This window comes from Erinaceus europaeus, chromosome 12 (assembly GCF_950295315.1).
Source record: "Erinaceus europaeus chromosome 12, mEriEur2.1, whole genome shotgun sequence".
Taxonomy (NCBI): Eukaryota; Metazoa; Chordata; class Mammalia; order Eulipotyphla; family Erinaceidae; genus Erinaceus; species Erinaceus europaeus.
Genome location: NC_080173.1, coordinates 3,814,093 through 3,827,348, shown reverse-complemented (window position 1 = coordinate 3,827,348; position 13,256 = coordinate 3,814,093). Strand labels below are relative to the sequence as shown.

General features: G+C 42.4%; 1 protein-coding gene across 6 annotated transcripts in view; it reads right to left on the bottom strand.

Moving 5' to 3' along the window:
* Nucleotides 1–13,256, bottom strand: part of HELZ (helicase with zinc finger) — a 166,245-nt gene that overhangs the window by 4,694 nt on the left and 148,295 nt on the right. For all 6 annotated transcript variants that reach the window (XM_060202610.1, XM_060202607.1, XM_060202609.1 and 3 more), the window contains one exon: nt 703–955. In XM_060202610.1, the coding sequence (XP_060058593.1) occupies nt 703–955 (253 nt within the window). The remainder of the gene's footprint in view (nt 1–702; nt 956–13,256) is intronic.

Below are 13,256 nucleotides of genomic sequence, written 5' to 3'. Positions count from 1 at the left end.
GTCTGTCCATTCCTAGGCCTATTTCTATTGAGCCTTTGATTTCTCAGTGCTTTAGATATAAGGAACAGACATAAACTTTGTGAATCTTGAAATGTGTTTCTCTCATGGGTAAACTCTATCATGTAGCAAACTGTCAGCAACTGTACTGAGAATAAATCCTTGAAAACTGCTACTGACCCCAACCAATGGTCCCCACACTAGAGTGATAACTCTGGACAGCCTCTCTCTTGTGAAACAGGGAGAAGAGAGGAAAGAGAGAAAGAGGAAGGGAGGGGAAGAGAGGGATAGAAAGAGAAGAAAGGAAAGAGGGAGAAGGTAAGATAGGCAGGTGGGTAGATTCAATCTCATCCCTGAAGAAAGGGGGTGGGGGTGGGGGTGGCAGAGATGTAAGTACAAACAGTGAGATTTGCCCAAGCAAAGGTGGTTCTTTCTGTTTAGAAATAAATACATGGTAAGTTTCATTACTTCTTTCAATCAGTCACAGGTCAAAATAATCAGTTCTCAAACATGGACAGATCTACTTACCCTCCAAATCTGAAATGTGGAACCAGTGTAGACCTGAATTAGGACGCATGCCTGAGGCATCTCTCTTGAGCTGCGGGCACTGACTATTGCTCAAAGGGAATAACAACAATGGGAGAGATGGAAGAGGAGCAAACTCCACTTTAGCCAGGAGTTAACTGGAGGAACCGCCTCTCTTACCGATCAACTCCCTGGGCTGAGCTGTCCTGCTGGATCCATTGCACGGAATGTTCTGGTAGGGGGCAGATGAGGTGGTGTTTACCCAGGACTCCGGGGATGAAAAAGTGAAAGGAGACTGGTTACTATGGTCCTGCAGCTCTTTACACTGAGCAAGACTGTCTTGAGGAGTGCTCACTTCTTCAGAACAAGGCTGGACTGAGCTAGATGAGATTCTTCTTTGGTACAAGGGCCGGCCAGGTCCTCTGGGTTCATACTACACAAAGAGAAAGGTGTTTCATCAATCAGTGAACCTTATTCCACACTGCCCTCCTTTGGAGGTACACAGCAATCTCACCGAAGTAAGTAGGAGTTCTCAAAAGATATTCTCTTCTGTGACTGTGAAGTCTCTACCCAAAGTAGCCTATCCTTTGGAACCGACGTCAGGAGACCTGACATTACTTACTTCTGTACACAACGAAGAGAAACTCTTTGGCATAGTGCTAGCAGAATGCTTCTGGAATATAAAATAGCACACGCTGGGCCAATTAAATGGGGGGAAATGGTGATTCTAAGTCCTGGGACCTTAAAAAGCAGTCTTGTAGACAATACACATCTGATTTCTGATTGTTTTCTTGTCTATAAAATACGGAGCTGAACTAGCTGTCTTTAGTTTTAAAATTCCACTGGCATTTAAGTAGCATCAGATTAGGAATAGGAATGAAGAAATAGCTCCCACTTTGTGATGCACACAAAGTGTGCATCCATTGCCTGAAAAAACTGGCCCAAAATAGTGAAACACACACACACACTTCAGCTTAGAATTAGAGGAGGAAATTGGAGTCACATACAGCAATGGAATCATAATCAGGTGGCCTGCACAAAGTCACCATTCTGTTCCTAAAACGAATTTATTTCTTTGGTGTGTGTCTTTGGGGATGGGGTTACATGAAATCAGAGCAGCACCCTAAGTCACAATCCATTCTACATCTATCTCTGGGGCCCAGGCCTTGACAACCCCCACTTTCTTAGACCTGGTGGCAAGATACACACAAAAATAAGTGCTCCTTCATGGACTCACTGCATTTTTTTTTAATCTTATTTATTTGTTGGACAGAGATAGCCAGAAATTGAGGGGGAAGCAGGAAACAGAGAGGGAGAGAGACATCTGCAGCACTGCTTCACCACTCGCAAAGCTTTCCCCCTGCAGGTGGGGGCTGGGGGCTTGAGCCTGGGTCCCTGCGCACTGTAACATGTGCGCTCAACCAGGTGTGCCACCACCTGGCCCCTGCATCTTCTTTTAGTCGATCTTGAATTCAGAACATTCATTATTTGATACAGAAGATTCACTAATTTTTTTAATTGGGCTTCAACCCTTATGTGTCTGAAAGCCAGTTACTATATTCCTTATTGAGTCCCTACCATGAACAACTCAGCCTGGATTCTTGAAACGCTGCAGATAAGGTCTGTTTGCCAGTCACTTTAAGCTCTCTTATTGTTATCCACTTTAGGAAATGATAATCATCATTATTCTGAGAGAGTCAGAAAGGGACAGAGAGAGGGAAAGAGCCCAAAGCACTGAAGCTTCCTTCAGTGGGTGAAGGCCAGGCTCAGATCTGGACGCACACATGGCAATGGAGTGCACTATCCAAGTGAGCTATTTTACTCTCCCCCAAGATTCTTTGTGGTTACTTAAGTGTTCTCTGATATTTTCTTGCCTGACCGCTATGAGCAATTATCAGTCTTAGTTTTAGTGTGGACCAGTGGTTTGGTCTGCAGCTTCAGTCTAGAGGCAGCCTCTCTGGGTTCGATTTCAGGCTAACTTTTACCACCAGCACCATCTGAGCAACTGACATGATGTCTTAGGAACTTCATCTTGCATTCATGCATTCGGTGTCCACGCTACTTCTCAATGTTGCTGAGAATTAGATGAGTTCAGCACGTATAACGTTTAGAACCACCTGGTACACAGGAAGGGCTTGCTGCTTTCTAACTGTTTGAGTATAGCATATCAAGATAAAACATGTTAGATCTTAAATGGCTTTTTGTTGCACCTTCAACTCCTAAAAATAACAAAATCTGCAAGTCAGTTTGGGATTCTAAAGAAATTTTCTGTAACCATCTTTAGAACTAATTAGAAACTAGGACCCAAAAGTTAGATTACATTAATTACTTCTGTACACAGTGAAGAGAAACTCTTTGGCAAAGTAGCAGCAGAATGCTTCTGGAATATAAAATAGCAAAAGCCGGGCCAGTTAAATGGGGGAAATTGTGATTCTAAGTCCTAAGTGAACAAGGCCATCACAGATGGAACCGTTACGGTGTAATACAGAGAAGACTGGCTGGCCTTGTGTAGAAATGCAGACAGGAGCAGAACACTGCTCGCTATTGAAAAATAAATAAAGGGAGGGTGTCCAGGGGGAAAGAGGTAGCAATGACCTTTATTTAAGACTTCAAAACTGTTTCAGTTCTTACTGAAAAACCTGAAGCAAAACAACAAACCCTCAGTGGGTTCTCTCAGAAAAGTCACTGACTGCATTCACACAAACACTAGGATATGAAAAAGTCAGAGGACAAGGGACTCCTGAAAATCATGGAATACCTGAGGGCTCAAATGCAAAGTGCAGCAGGAAGATTTCTAGATGAGATCCAGGAAATAGTTAAGAAAGCAGGAGAAAAAATACAGGGATACCAAAATATAATAGGAAAGAGATTTGGAGAACACAAGAGTTCATCTTATTAACAGTTTCAGAAAGTGAGAAGCAGGAAGCAGATGACAGTAATTATCAAAGACATAATTGAAAGCTGAAAGTATTAGTCTTTCTTGTTTTATTATTATTATTATTATTATTTTATTGAATAGAGACAGCCAGAAGTCAAGAGGGAGGGGGAGACAGAGGGAAAGAGACAGAGAGACACCTGCAGCCCTGCTTCACCACTTGCAAAGCTTTCCCCCTGCAGGTGGGGACCAGGGGCTCGAACCTGGGTCCTTGAGTATTGTAATATGTGCGCTCAACCAGGTGCACCACCACCCAGCTCCAGTATCAGCCTTTCCATAGACGTATTATGTCCAAAAGATCTTTCTGTGATGACGGAGATGTTTTCTCTCTGCCCTGCTCAATCAAACAGCCCTTCAGAAGATATGAACAGACAGAGCTCTAAAGAAGAGGTGCCCACAGCCCACAGACATATGAGGAAATGTCCCACTTCACTCATCCTGAGATAAATGCAGATTAAAACCACACTGAGATCCACCTCACACCTGTGAGCACGGTCTTCATCCACAAAGCAGGAGAGTGTGGGAGAGAGGAGAGAAATGTCGGGTTCACAGCGTGTCATTCTGAGCTGCCCTGAAACCACCTGGTCATGGCTAGACTTCTCTACCTGAATAGGAAATAGCGGAGCCATCAATGACAGACCACTGCACCTCTTACAGCAAGAAAAAGCCAGTCTGGGTGGAAAATAAGATAGCACACAGTAGTCTTTCACCAGTAAGTCATTAATTATCTGTATTTTCTCTGAAGATAAATCATTAAATAGAATTTCCAGATTTAAAAACAAGATAATGCTAGAGAAAAAAAAAATTTTGGGGGGGGTCACCAAGGTCATCACTGGAGCTCAATGCCTGTGCTATAAATCTTCTGTTCCTGGTGGCTATTTATTCCCTCCCCCCCACACACACTCCCTTCCCTTCCTTTATTTGATAAGACAAAGAGAAACTGAGGGAGGGGGAGGCAGAGAAGGAGGAAAAAGAGATACCTGTCTCATTGCTCGTGAAGCGTCCTCCCTACAGGTGGGGACCAGGGGCTTGAACCTTGGTCCTTGAACATGGGAATGTTTGCACTCAGCTTAGGGTGCTGCCACTGGCCCCAATAGTACTTTATTTATTTATTTATTTATTTATTTATTTTAATCGAGAAATGAAGTATATTCCTTACAGTTAATTTTTTGGTATCTGAGATTTCTAAATTGATCATTTGAGCAAGTCAAAACATTTACCAGCTAAGACTGGATGAAGAGCTTTCAAGAGTTAGAGGTCTAAAGTGAACTATTTCTTGCTACCCTCTTCCCCCATCAGTTATGCCTATAACTAATAAAATAAGACCTAGGTCAGCTCTCTGATCCCAAGAACAGAACTGGGCCCCACCCCCATGTAGGGAAACACAGCAGGGGCCTCTCAGTGCTCTCTCTCTCTCTCTCTCTCTCTTCTGTCCCTTTGGATGGCCAAATGCAGACTATCATAGGGAGACGGCCAAGAGGAAGCTGTAGCCATACGCAGGCAGCCAGAGAGACATGAAGTATGGAGCCAACAAATGCCCCAGAGAGCCACTTCATGTAGTTTTCAGGTTACAGAAGCAACAGAGCTGGAAAGAGTAAGAAAGGAAAGGGGGATTCTTGGATTAAGTGGACTAAAAGGCTCTGCATACGCAAGCCCCTGCTCCTGTGTTTCTGTCTGTGTAGGGAGGTCACTTTTTAAACACAGATTTATTTCCTGCTTTTAGAAAGAAAAAAAATGGAGGGGGGGAGGGTGTCAGAGAAAATCCCTGCTTTTAGAAGAGAGATTCAGGGTGTCATTCAGCACCAGCATTTTCTTTAGTTCAAAATAATCAGGATGTGACAACAGCATATCTTGGATGCCTTGACCTGGGATGCAAAAGCCCCCATCAAGAAATTGCAAGCTTTTCTTGTTTCTCAGGACTAAACTTGCCCCGTGCTGCTAAAATCTGAAGACAGCGGGACACTGTGGCACAGTAAGTCAGGAGCCTCAGCGCCGCTCTAATTAGAGACTGTTTAAGGGAGTCGGGCGGTAGCACAGAGGGTTAAGTGCACGTGGCGCAAAACACCAAGGGCCGGTGTAAGGATCCCGGTTTGAGCCCTCGGCTCCCCGCCTGCAGGGGAGTCGCTTCACATGCAGTGAAGCAAGTCTGTAGGTGTCTATCTTTTTCTCCCCCTCCTCTCTCCACTTCTCTCTGTTCTATCCAACGACAGCAACAACAACAACAACCACAAGAATAAAACAACAAGAGCAACAAAAGGGGAAAAAATGGTCTCCAGTTGCAGTAGATTCATGGTGTAGTCACCGAGCCCTGGCAATAACCCTGGAGGCAAAAAAAAAAAAAAAAAAAAAAAAAGAAACTGTTTAAAATGACAGAGCTGTTACCATTGCCGTGCCTCAATTTCTTGAATAATTACCAGCACGAGAGGCAGACGGTGTGAGAGCCACCACGTCATTCCAGCGTGTAGGAATTCAGCTGCAAATCGAACTCCAGACCTCGTGCTTTTATTTATGCATTTTTAATCACCACCAGGGTTACTGCCTGCACAGTGAGTGCACTGCTCTCCACAACCTTTATTTGGCAGGACAGACAGACTCTGAGAGGGCAGTAGGAGAGACACCTGCGGCACAGCTTGACCGCAGGTGAACCTTGTGCGTGGCGATGTGTGCACTCTACCAGGTGAGCCCACTGACCCATACTGCAAGGTCTCGTGCTTTGAGAGTCAAAGCTCTAACCGCTGCACCACTGCCTGGAACCTTGGTTTCCTTGAAAAAGGAGGAGTTAGGACTAGAAAAGATTTTACTCAGCAGGGCACATGCCTTACACTGTACGGAGCCTCAGCACCACAAGGGAATACCAGAAAAAGCTGTACAGATGGGGAGAAGTACTGTCTCCTATCCCACTCCTATCCCCTCCCCTCTCTCCTCTGTCTTTCTCTTGTATGGAATAAAAAGGAAAAAAAGGGGGGATTAGCCTGGGAATGGTGGAATTATGCATGTGTGAATCCCAGCAACACACACACATAGTGTTTAAATAATCTTTAATATCTCAAAAGTTTTAAAATCTTTTTATTTTACTTATTTATTTTTTACCAGAGCACTGCTCAGCTCTGGCTTAATGTGGTTCAGTGGATTGAATCTGGGACATCAGAGCCTCAGGCATGAGAGTCTCTTTGCATAACCATTACGCTATCTACCCCCACCCATTTTAAAATCTTAGAGATTTTGTCAGTCAGAATATATTTTTAACTATTTATCATTAACATGGCTAAAGATAATCTAATTTAATAATCTTCAACAATTTGATACATATCTGCTAAAACAATTCAAGTATTGTGGCATATACAAGATAAACATGAGTTCAGAAAACTGTAGTACATGCTAATTGGTCTGACTATAGTGAAATACAAATTGACAATGAGCTTGGAAATTCAGATCTTAAAAGTTTTTTGCAGGGCGCTATTTCTAGGAAGTTCACTGAAAGACAAAGGCACCAAACAAAAGTATTAGAAAAAGCCTCCAATGCCATTTACACATTATAGTGGCCAAGAACCCAGGTTAAGCCCCCAGTCCCCACCTGCAGGGGGAGGCTTCACAAGTGAAGCAGGGCTGCAGGTCTCTCTCTCTCCCTCTCCCTCTCTCTCTCTCTCTATATATATATATATATCTTCCTCCCATCTCTCTGTCTTTATCCAATTATATATATGATTTTTTTTAAAGGAAGAAAGAAAAGAAAGAGGTCCCTTCCCCACAAAAGAAATAATTTCTGACAGAGAATACCCTTTATATCTCCACTTACACTCTAGACTTATGTCCTTAGATTGTTTAAGTGTATAAACCAGGATGCAGGCAGCCGTGCTCACATTATAGTGCGCAAGGATCTGGCTTCCACCCTCATCCCCACCTGCAGGGGAAAAGCTTCAGGAGTGATGAAGCAGTGCTGCTTCTGTCTTTCACCTTCCCCCCTGCCCTCTCAATTTCTTTGTCTTTAACCAACACACACACACACACACACACACACACACACACACACACACACACACCTTCCTTTTTCTTGTCTCATAATCATTTTTTGGCTTTTGCTTTGCTCAGTTATAAGTTCCAAGTTCTTTTCATGAGTAGGCCACAAATGCCTTCTCCATGTCTCCCTCCAATCAGGTGTTTTTAGTAACTGACTGTCTTAAGAATCCTTGGGCCCTAAATATTTCATTGTTCATAGCTTTGAGCTCCTTCCTTTTACTTAAAGGCTTAGCTCATCTTCTGATTTCATTATGAATACATATGAGCTGCATGTTTTTACAAATATAATTGTGAATCTATTTGCATGTTTACATGTTTATAAATATTAATTTTAAAACTGTACAATCACCATGTTCCTAACATTTGGATCATTTCCTGTTAAGTATTTTAATATCTCGTTCATTTATAAATACTAAAGTGTAAAGTTGAAGTCGCAAAAGCCAGGGAGATAGCACAGTGGGCAGCATGCAGGGTGGGCACCAGAGAGGTGGCGCCAACATATGCTGGGAGAGCTGTCTGACTAAGTTAATGTGTGGGTGTCTATCAATAGAAGTGACTTAAAAGTATTTATGATTTGATAGCACTGTCTACTGAGGTTTATCATATAAGGTTACCAGGCCATTTCATATGTCTGTATAAATAAATAACTGGGCAAATTTAGCGACAATTAATTCGGGCTCGGTTTATAATTACACTGTCAAAGCTAATCACTAAGGAAGAGCTAAGTGCTCTAATGGAAATTCCAGCTCTCATTAGCCATGGTGCCAGAAACTTTAATTAAAATAAAACATCTCATTTAAATGATTAGCTTTGATGATTTAAACACGTCTAGGGGTCTGATTTATTCATTCATTGATCACTGTCTCCATTGCATTAGACGGCTTATTAGGCGTCATAAAGGAACTGTCTCTCTAAGGGTGGGGGTAGTCAGAAAATAATCCTGAAATCAAAACCAGAGTTGTCTGAAAGGAGAATGGAAATAGATGGCTCAGAACTGTCTCTGTTTAAAATCCAACACACAGGACAAGAAATGTTTTACAGTTAATATACCACAAACACATATGTCATCTCTATGGTAACTTAAATGGTGACTGACTGAAGGCTTATTACAGTAAGTCATTGAGAAATATTTCATTTTCTTTAGCAGACCTTTACAAAAATATCACCAGAGCAAAAAAAAAAAAAAAAAAAAAAAAGCAATTTTAAAAACAAATGGAATCATATATATTTTTTATTTACTGGGGAGTATGCAATAATTTAACAAAGAATATGAAAACAACTAGGTAATTATTTGGAGAAAATCAGATCATAGCCCAAGCTCACAGTGAACCCTGAAATTAAGTCGGAGCATCTAGCAATCTATTTCCTGGCCCACAAAGAATGGCACCTTTGTTTGTTGTTTTCCTCCTCATCTGAGAAGACCAGAAAAGAACTAGAAGCAGGAGAGGCTGTGGGGACAACACCTCAGTTTCATCCACGCAACTGAGGGCCATGTTTTTTCTGCACAGTAAGTAGGGAAAGCACACGGGAGCCGGGTCTTCGGCATCAAAGTGAGAACACTAAGTTCAAAGTAACAGGAGTGCTTGGTTGGTTATGCACTGGGCTCAGGGCCTCACTTGGCGTGGCCTGGGCTGACGGCGATCTGATGAGGTGAGACTGGACACAGCGACTGCAGAAAACTTCGCTTCACAGTTCCCCCAGTAAGTGACTGCTCCCCATCAACCAAACAAGTGCTCATATCTGAGAAGGCTGCAAAAAAGCTGAGTGCCATAGCTTTGTATAATGAAAAAGCTGAGTGCCATAGCTTTGTATAATGAAAAAAAAAAACAGAAAACTTCTTTATGTTTTCCATGATGACTAGGTATTTGTCGAAAGAAAAGCTGAAATTATTTAAAAAATAATAATGTAAAAAAAAATCTCCATTTTAGTTAACTATAAAACTAACATCTAGGTGGGCTCATCCCACACAAGCTTTATCTACTAAGGCTTCTAACAATGAAAGAATTCACAGCAGGGAGGGAAACAGGACATTTCTCTGTATTGTCAATGTTAAAGAAATTATTTTTTAAAAGGTAGAAATAAACAGCAAGCATAAACGATTCATTCTAAGAAATGATTCATGCAAAATCTTTTTGTACAATGTAACAAAAGTTATTCAATGCACTCAAAATGTCAAAACCTGCAATGTGGTAAAAATAGTATTTTCCTTGTCACAGTATTTTTTCAGCACTGCAAATTAGTCATCGTTGGCCAGTCTCATGCATCAAAATAAAGGTGGCCACCAGATGCTTTTGATGAAGTCCTTTCGGTCAAAGAACATGTCGACAAACAAAGGTACTTACTTCTCCCCGTACGCTTGTAGCTAGACAGTAAAACCAAATGGCAAATCAGAAAAGTATATGGAGCTTAAATATGAAATTGAGGAGCATGCAAATAATGAATAAAGTTCATTTTTTACTAGGTTAAGTGCTATCTGGTAAAGTATAAAACTGCAGGGACTTACTAAGACTCTGGTACATAGTCTCGTCATATATTATGAACTCATTTGGAAGACCAAATCAAAACATCACAAGTGGCATCAGTAAAAAAAAGGGGAAGCAAGGAACTTCAAAGGCTGTGCTTCCACGAGAACAATGAGAAACGGGCAAAAACTACAACAATCAACTTTTCTGAGATCTTGCAAACCAAAGCTTGAAGCAGCCAGGCGAGCACCTCACATAAACTCAGGAATGAGAGCCAGTGAGTGGTCACCGCTCCAAGGTCCCATGTCCTGTGCTCTCTAGCTCACAGGCAGCCTTGACAATAAAACTCATGCTAGAAGAAGCACAATGGGCCTTAGACTCAGAGAACTGCTATGACTTTGATAGAGCTGATGAGCCCTCAAAGACTGGTTCTAAATGAGTAAGTAACTAGAACCAGCAAGTTAGCTCACTTGGATAGTACATTGCTTAGCTGGGGGTATGAATGGACCTGCCCAAGACTATGTCTAGCAGAGAAGCAATTACAGAAGCCAGGACTCCCACCTTTTGCACCCCGTGAAGGATTCTGGTCTATACTCCAGAGGGATAAACAATAGGGGAGTTTCTAATGGAGGGGATGGGACATGGAACTCCAGTGGTGGGAACTGTGCGTATTACACCCACTACAATTATACCCCTTACAATCTTGTATATCAATATTAAATGACTAATAAAAATAAAACATTAAAAAGAGATAGTAAATCATTTTTACTGTGTGTGACTCAGGTTTGAACCTAGCACCCACAGCACTGAAGGAAGTGTCTGTGCTGTGGGCCCTTTAACTCTGTCTCTGCCTCCAATTCTCTCTCTCTGAAGGAGGAGGAGGAGGAAAAAAGAAAGGAGGGGGAGGAGAAGAAAAAGGAAATAAACACCTGTCCTGACTTGTTTAATTCAGAATCCAAGCAGTGCTGCAGGGAGCATACTGGAAACATTTATAAGCAAATGTACACCCTGGGGCAGTGCTGGCCCAAACAACAGACACTGAAGAGGAGGCCTATAGGCCTTACAGAATAAAGGCTTTAACACAACAGCGTCTAGGGAGACAGCTCAACTGTACAGCACTGAGCTTACATGCCGGTGGTCACTAAATAGAATACAGTACATCTTTTTAAAATCTATATTTTAAGGGGCCAGGCAGTAGCGCAGACATTCCCATGTGCAAGGACCCTGCTCCCCACCTATAGGGGAGAAGCTTCACAAGCTGTGAAGCAGGTCTGCAGGCCTTTCTCTTTCCCTTTCCTCTCAATTTCATCTGCCCTATCTGATTGTTAAAAAAAAAGAAAAAGGGGGGGGGGGGATTGGGCGGTAGCGCAGTGGTTAAGTGCACATGGCACGAAGCTCAATAACCAGCGTAAGGATCCCGGTTAGAGCCCCCAACTCCCCACCTGCAGGGGAGTCGCTTCACAGGCAGTGAAGCACGTCTGTAGGTGTCTGTCTTTCTCTCCCCTCTTTGTCTTTCCTTCCTCTCTCCATTTCTCTCTGTCCTATTTAAGAATGATGACATCAATAACAACAACAATAATAACTACAACAATAAAAAACAGCAAGGGCAACAAAAGGGAAAATAAATAAATATAAAAAAAAATTTTAAGGGAGGGAAGCCACTGGGAGCTGTAATTTGTGGTATGAGCACTCCAGCAATAACCCTGTTGGCAATATAAAAAGTTTAAATATATATATATATATATATATATTCTAGAAATATATATATACTTCTAGCATATTCCCGAGGATCTGGAAACCCAGATAAGCTATGAGCATGCTTAGCAGATCTTAAGTTCTCACCAGGGTTAACAGGGAGAGGAGGTGAAAACAGAGCAGTTAGTTGTTCACATCTGGCTGCCCCCCACACAGGTGTATCTGCAAAGACTAGGTGCTGGTTTTGGTGCTGGCTATTTAAGGAGTCCTTGTGCAGGGTGAGCCCAGGCACGCCCAGGCACGCCCATGTGCCAGAGCTAATGAGAGAAAGACTTCAGAGGCAGACACAACAGAGGCTTCACAAAATACGGTAGCATTTAAAAGCTAGTTTCCTATGCAGCCGGTTTTTATTCCCTTCTTCTTTTAGCAGCTGAGTGAGTAGCTCCGCTGCTGGGATGCCAGGTGGTGGCAGCTGAGGTTCCCAGTTCAGCCCTGCACGGCAGGCACCAGGCGGCACTCTGTTCTGCCTTTGTCTTCTCCGCCTCAGGCGAAATCTGTCACATGTAATAAACACGATCTTCAAAAATTAAGTTATAATAAATTATCTCAGGAAACACAGAGATGTCAACAAAATAAAAAAACTAAAGGAAAAGAAAAAGCCTTTCATGTAAAATGCAAACAAAAGAAAACAGGGATAACTATACAGACGCCAGAAAATGTAAGCCTGAAGAGAAAGCCTGTTACAAGAGTAACAGTAACAGGATGGATGGACGCCAGAAAATGTAAGCCTGAAGAGAAAGCCTGTTACAAGAGTAACAGTAACAGGATGGATGGACGCCAGAAAATGTAAGCCTGAAGAGAAAGCCTGTTACAAGAGTAACAGTAACAGGATGGATGGACGCCAGAAAATGTAAGCCTGAAGAGAAAGCCTGTTACAAGAGTAACAGTAACAGGATGGATGAAAGGCCTAGAAAACAAAGTGTAACTTATAAATCTAACTACAGAACCTCAGCATATATCAAGTATAAACTATCAGAAAGGTTGCAAAAGTCATGATGTGTTTTTCTGGTTTTCGATGTGGAAAAGCATCTTGACGTTTCCGACAACCCAAGAGATACACCGTGCACTTCTAATAACAGATATAAAAACTAGACAAAAGGTCAAAAAGCAGCAGAAAACCTGAACAACATGGATGGAAAGAGACCAAACACACCTACAGAGCATGACGGCAAGTAGGTGAAGACAACCCCCTAGCGGGGAGAAAATATCAGAAGTCACACAAAATAGAACATGGAATCCAGGAAATATTGAAAATTTGTTACAACTTTACAACAAAGAAACAATCTTTTGGAAGGAGACACAGTGGCTCCTAGGCCTCAGAGCTGCCGAACACCAGCAGACACCAGTGGTTCTCCGCAGGGCACAGGAAGTGCCACTTCTCGCCCACAAGGACAGCTACCATCTTCTCTTTAAAGGAAGAAACAAGAACCCTGAAACTTTGCTAGTGGGAATGTAGAAACGGCATAAGACACCGGAAAGCTTGGCAACTCCTCAGAAAGCTGAACAGAGGTGCCATGTAACCCCGGAGATTCAGATCGGACCCCAGAAAAGAGAAGATGCTCTCA